The 6,665-nt window shown below is 41.2% G+C and overlaps 1 protein-coding gene across 1 annotated transcript in view; it reads left to right on the forward strand.

Annotated features, from left to right (window-relative positions):
* The window catches only part of CMSS1 (cms1 ribosomal small subunit homolog (yeast)), a 230,256-nt gene that overhangs the window by 208,778 nt on the left and 14,813 nt on the right, over positions 1 to 6,665 (forward strand). The window contains exons 5-6 of the mRNA XM_008631726.2: positions 1,074 to 1,145; positions 4,170 to 4,299. Coding sequence (XP_008629948.2) covers positions 1,074 to 1,145; positions 4,170 to 4,299 — 202 coding nt within the window. The remainder of the gene's footprint in view (positions 1 to 1,073; positions 1,146 to 4,169; positions 4,300 to 6,665) is intronic.

Below are 6,665 nucleotides of genomic sequence, written 5' to 3' on the forward strand. Positions count from 1 at the left end.
GTCCTGCTGATACTTTTCTTTCAGGCTTTCCTCAGGGAGGAGTGCTGGATTTGCTGTTCCCGAGCTTTTTAATGCTCCATGTGATGAGTCTTCTCCACATTTTCTCATAAGAGCAGAGTTTTCCAGCCAAATGCATCATAGTAGCATGGAGCTTTTTCCTGCAGCTCAGCCTATTTTCCCATTAATCTTCATCAAGTCACTTATTAAGTTCCAAAGCCTGTCTATGTAGATAAATTTGCATTTCCATGAGGTAGAAAGCCCTAAGAAGGCAAAAGAAATGATAATTGCTGTGCTCAAAACAAGGGAAGTCTGTGCCTTGCTTCCTCTGGACAGTTTTAGGCAGCTACGGACAAATCCTACCCCTGGATTATGTGAACAGGGACTCTGGTACAAATGGACCAATTCAGCCTATTCAGTCAGGCACAAAAGAGGGTTAATGATAGCAGCACGTGTTGGATTATTCTGAAATGCACCATGTATTTTTCTTGTGTGTATTTGACCCTGCCTGCTATGAGGAGACAAAGCAAGAATGGGGTAGGACAAACTTGAAACATGTTTTCCTAAATTTTGCATTACAAGTGTAGAAGGAACTCCAGAGCATGATTGTTTCCAATTAATCTTGCCCTGTTCCATGCTATTTTTTACCATCTGGATGCTCACCTTAGACCCAGTTATTTTAGAACACTACTGGCAAAGTTTAGAAAAACTATCACTCACAATAATAGAGATTAAAAATATAAATTTGGTGGTAGATTTTGTTCATATTTTCCTCCTGGTTTTTTTTTAAAGTATCAAAAACTGCTTTTCACCATTTTATGGAATTACGACTACACCCTGAATGTTTCAATTTTCTCTTCTTTTATTCCCTCTCTTGGTTGCAACAACAATCTCAATTCCAAAATTACTTTATATGCATATAACTGTGAGAATTTAATTCCTTCTACAGGTGGGAAAGTTCAATTTTATTTGTTTTTTCCTAACTCAGCATTATAGTTTCTGTATCTCCTCTTACCCCCTTTGTCTTCCTTCAGTGACTTTTTTTACTTACTTTTTTTTTTAAATGTGTTTTGCAGCCTACAGAGTGTTTTTTAAGCCAGCCTGAAGAAAAGCAAGAGAGCACTGTAAAGGCAAAGAGGAGGAAGAAGGTATGAGTGTCCTAGAGTGTGTATGGGGACTGGGCAGTGGGTTTATAGGCTACTACAAGATGCAGAATGGGGACAACCCCGTGATGATGGGAAATAATATGGTCATAATATTGCAGCCTCTTTTAGAGAAGAACAGAAATTCCTAATTTTTAAACCTTACTCGAGATACCTATTCCCAACCTATGGCATTATGTCTGTATTGCACTCAGGGGTTGTATGTCTACACCCCACTTGAAAGTGTTGCACGCCATGAAAGAGTGACTGTATGGTAGAAAGTGGGATCATCACCAGAAATCTGACCTGTTCCTGAAGTGTGGTCAGGCTGCAGCTGCTGTTACACCTTTTGAGCCAAGGGCTGTCCTTGTTCACTCTTCTCCTCATAGCATAAGGATATAAATAAATACTCTGTATTGTCCCTCTGGCTGTGCTCCATGCTCACCCACAACAACAAACACACACTGCAGTCTAGATGGAGATTGTATGGCACCAGGCAAGTTCATTGTCTTTTGGGACAGGCTGTAAATAGTTGGCTCTCTCACAAAGCTGAGGGGTGGCCTTTTTATGTTATGTTAGCCCTCTTATTCATCTAAGGAATGGGAAGTGGGAAGAGTGGGATTTTGCTTTCAATGTGGCTCTGGCAAAGTAAGTACAGTAGTTACTCCACTGGAGCCAGAGCAAGGGCATCCCATGGCAGAGGCTGGCAAACCAACCTAACAAGAAATCCCCTTCTCAGGCAAAAAGCAGCTGCTCAGTTACACCTTTGCTTTCAGTGGGCCACTAAGCTGACATAAACAGCCTGTCAAAAAAACCCCATTAGTAAACATTTATTAGGTTGGTCTGTGGCTTCCAAACAAAGTGCTGTCTCCAAAAGTAAGAAAAAGGGGGGAAAGCCCTTTTGCTTTTAACCATCTGGAATGAATTGGAAGAAAAATAATAAAACTTCCTGCATGAGAAACATTTCCCCACAGCTCTCCTTGAAGGAAGAGAGTTTGCTCAGGTGTCCTTGCTCTTGCTCTTAAAGAATTTCTTGTTTTATCAGTCTTCTCTCCTCCAGAGGCCCATAATTTTTCTGAAGGAACCAAGTGGCCCAGTGAATGATATAGTGGTCCTGTGGAACACTGTCTTATGCTGAATTACCAAGTAAAATGAGCCTGATAATTCTATCTTGCTGTCTCCTAAATGAGAGGTTCCCAAATGTGGCTCACTTGAGAGGCAGCTTGTGAGGCAGGGCTGGGGAGAAAGGTGTTTGTGGTTGTTGGGAAGAACAATGGAGAGGTCTGGTTGTGGGCCTCACACAGTGGCTGGTTGTGCTGCCCACAGCCGCTGGTCATGCATGGGGAAGGCACTTGGCAGAAAAATACAATAGTGGTAAGTGAAGGGAAATCTTGGGAAGGAATGCTACAGATTCAAGCCCTGCAGAAACCTGTGGAACAGCCAGACGTCCTCTGCAAAGTCTTCCAGGGACTGCAGAGGGCTTTGTACCAGGCCAAAGCTAGACTGAGAGGAAGGCATAAACACTTCATCTCCGTGTGACCCACTGTTAAAGGTTCAGCTGGGGTCTTGCAAACCCACAGGTGGCTTTTAGCAGGGGTGAAACAGGCAGTGCCAAAGTGGCAATGGCTGGGAGAGGCAGTGCCTGCTTTGCCTTTGCTGTTTTGGCAGCCCCCAGATGGCTTTTCCCTGTTCAGCATTCTGCCCCTTATGCTGCTGTTACCAGGAGTATTTGGGGTGTATTGGGCAAGAGGGAGAGACAGAGTGGTGGGGAATGGAAGAGAGGAGGGAGTGGGTGCTGAGATGGAGTGAGGGAAAGAATGGTTGGAAGAAGGTCTGTCTCTGACATTAAAATTCCTGTCATACCTCTCTTCAAAATTTCCATTGATCTTTGCTGTTCTGGACCTTAGCCTGCCAAACTGAAGGTACCTCCAAAGCTATTAAAAGTGCCTGCAGACCCACCTCATCTCTGTGAAATCCCACTTTGCCTCAAAAATACTGACCCTATTGCTCCATCCTAAACCACACCCTTCTTGTTTTCACTTCTAGACTTATGCTGCCATGTGTCCCCTTGATAACAAGTTCAATTTAGCTTACACAGCTGAGAAACCTTAAGCTGGCCTTTCAAAAACTGAACACATCTCAGCGAGAACAAGAGAGGCATCACATTCTTGTCATTCTCTCCAGACTGCCTCTATCCTTGCAAATTTGCTGCTTTCTTAAATGCTGGCAGATCATTCAGATAATGGGAACCTTGGGCTATTCTACCCACATGTTCCATTTAATTACGGGAAAAAATACAGCAACCCTTTCACTTCAGTGAGAATTCAGACCTGTTACTCGGTAACCTGTTACTTGGTAACTTGTTACATATTACATCAATAAGGTGTAAAACACAATCATTATGAACTCATGTTCAGCCTCTAAAAATTAGTAGTTTGTTGTAAAAGTTATACAGTGTGGGAGAACAAAGCAGCTGTGAACTCTTGCTGCTTGACCTGTGGTTTTGTTGCTTTAACTTATTTTCATCACCCTGGCATGGCATTCTGTGAATATAGCTAACCATCTTCCCTTCCAAATATAGATGGATAGTTACCCTATTTGAATCAAAATATAACCAAATCATATATTATCACTTGATTCCTATTGTTACCCCTTAAGAATAATAAACTAAAAATATGAAAAAAAGCCTGAATTTTCAAACTGATACCAGAGGGTAGCAATAGCAAAACAAAAAACCAGCTTTCAGTTATGTTTTTGTTACAGCAGCATTTCAGGTGAGTGGACAAGATTTTTCATGTTCAGGCTCACAGGCCATCTTGTCAAAGTATCTCAACTTGCATCTGAAGTCTGCATTCCCTTTAAAAGACAAAGGGAATCTTGTCCTACTGTAAGGTGTTTTTCCAATTAAGCCATAATTAAACTAATATAACTGTATAAAGATATGGAGGAACATTTATTTACAGTGTTGTTGTCTAGTCAAAGAGCTATATAGAAATACCATACTGAACCCATTTTACTTGGATTTTTTAGAAGAAGATTTCTGATGTTCTGCAAAAATCTGCTCCAAAACCTGGTGTCCCTGCAGATCTACAGAATCTGCTTACTCAACATTTTGGTGAAAATCGTTCCGTGATTGAAATAGAGGAATTAAAGCTGTCAGGTAACTTATCCTATATTCAATATATAAATAATGTTTTTTTCATTATACTGTTGACTTCTTTTTCTGCAGAAGAAGAAGATTTTTGGGACAGGTCTTGAGTTGTACTTTTAAATGAAAATATTTTCTTATATTTCTTTTTTACTGTATTTTAATTTGCTCTTTAAGTTGAAATGTTAGTTTCTTTGGAATAAATGTGAGGTTTCTTGGAGTTACGGAAATGAAACATTGTTTAAATGTCTCTTTTTATTGTAAAGTATTAATTTCTAGAGCTCACTTTTCTGATAGAAACTTTATGATTCCTAATAGTAGCTCCCAAGATGCTATGAGAGATGTGTTTTGTTCTTGGGATTATCTGAGTCAATCCAGATCCTTAATAAGGGGCTGACAGAACTAGACATAGAAATAATGAGGCATCATTCTCATATGGATATGAGATGTTGAATGCAATAGTTTTTCAGGGAGTGGCTTGAATTGAGGTGGTCATTTTGGTCCGTGTATGACGTGACCAAGTTTTAACCATGAGGACCCTCTTCGTTCCCTGTATCCTGCCTCCAGTTAAAAGCCAGATAGAAAAGGTAAAAAGCAGGACAGAGCAGACTTAGCTTCTGTCACTTGGTGGTTGCACTGGAGATGATGGTAACGTTGAACTTCTCTGCCTCCTATGCCTCTGTGCAGAGACACTGTCCATTATTTGTTGGTGGTACCCATGATAACCAACCTGCACTCACCTTTGGGACTTCTTGAACTGTCAGTGGCCTGTGCCCAATGTAGAAGCCTTCTAGTCCAGCAGTGCTTTTTCTTTTTTAATGCATAAGCCCATCTCTCTAGGTAAATGTGCCCTTCCTTAACCCCCATGATTCTAGGTGGACCCTTCTTTATTTCTGTGGGGCAGGTTCAGCTTTGTTACTGAATCAAGAAAACCTGGAGAAGTCCCATATAGCTTTCTTCGAAAATCTTGTGTTAAGTATTTTTTGGCACATAAGGTTTCTAGGAAATAATAAATTGCTTTTGTTTCTTTCTTATTTGAAGAGCCCTTTGGGCTACTGAAGTGATCCATTTCCATATGTTTTGGATGGAGATATTTTTCCTTAATATTTTTGCTAGGAGTTGAAGGCTTAGAGTGCCAAGGAGTTTATGAACTTGTACAGCTGTCAAGTCATTCATGTCAAAGCACTGAGTAAATAACAAGCAACTACTTTGGAGTTGTGTGTTCCTGTTCACTGACAAAGTGCAGAAGGTCAGGGTTGGTGAGAAAGTCAGCTTGGTCTCTTGCTGCAGTCTGGAGCTATGTGCTTCTCCGCCCCTTGCTGAGACTTCCATTTAAAACTGTTGGAAATACTGCAGTGTTGCTGGACTGTTGGTGAGGAGTCAGTTGATGCCTTAGGTTTTAACTTTCGTATTTTTCAAATCCTGTACTGCCTAGTGTGTATCTCTGAAGTTCCTTGTAGCCTGTTAACTTCTGCTCTCTAATGCTAGGTAGACATTACAAAGCTTCTGTAGGCCTGCTCTCCAAGGACACCCAGACTGTCCTAGGCCCAAAATGTGTAAACCAAAGCCTCTAAAGGGGGAGCAAGCTTGGGGAAACCACATCATTAACTGAAGCTTTAATTGGAGAATTAACCCTGATATGCAAATGAACCAAACCTATAAAAGCATGAAGAACCCGTGACCTGTTTTCCACCTTGGGGTCTGTCTTGAGAGTAGCCTCTGGCTCCCCAGGGTGTACCTTTGAAGGCCCTTCAAATAAATACCTACCTTTATTCCCTTATTCTTATCTAGTCTCTGTTTTTAGGTGGCCTCTTGAGGCATCACAGTGACTGAAGCTGTGTCCTTCAGAAACCACCTCTTGAATGGTCACTCATTAATGAGGCCATGTATTCAGAAGATCAGCCCCTGCCCTTCCCTACCAGCATCAAGCACATCTTTTAAACATGATTTGTAAAGTAATCAGCTGCTGACCCTTCAGTTGTGCATATTCATTTCCTTTGAAGCTCAAGTCCTAGTAAATGTCAGTCTCAGGATTTAATAGGAATCAGTGTAGAATAAAAGTTTTTAGCAAGACAACACCCACTAAATGAAAGATATGGTAATGGAGAGCAGCTGTGCTCAAGGAAGTGCACAGACAGGACTTCAGCCAGGCATTAGCTACAAACCAAGGTTGTCACAGTGTCTGTCCCTATGGAGATCATGGATTGATGCTCTCAGCATTAGCACAGTGCACCATCAGTGTGAACATGAATAATGTCTTTGAAGAAACCTCCTTTGTTTAGAAAATGTATCAGCAAACATCCATGGGCACCCTGAGGGGCTGTGCTTCATGCAAGATGCTGACAAATATGTAAGACTTTAAGGACAGAATTGTTAAT

Source organism: Corvus brachyrhynchos, unplaced genomic scaffold (genome assembly GCF_000691975.1).
Source record: "Corvus brachyrhynchos isolate BGI_N302 unplaced genomic scaffold, ASM69197v1 scaffold3, whole genome shotgun sequence".
Taxonomy (NCBI): Eukaryota; Metazoa; Chordata; class Aves; order Passeriformes; family Corvidae; genus Corvus; species Corvus brachyrhynchos.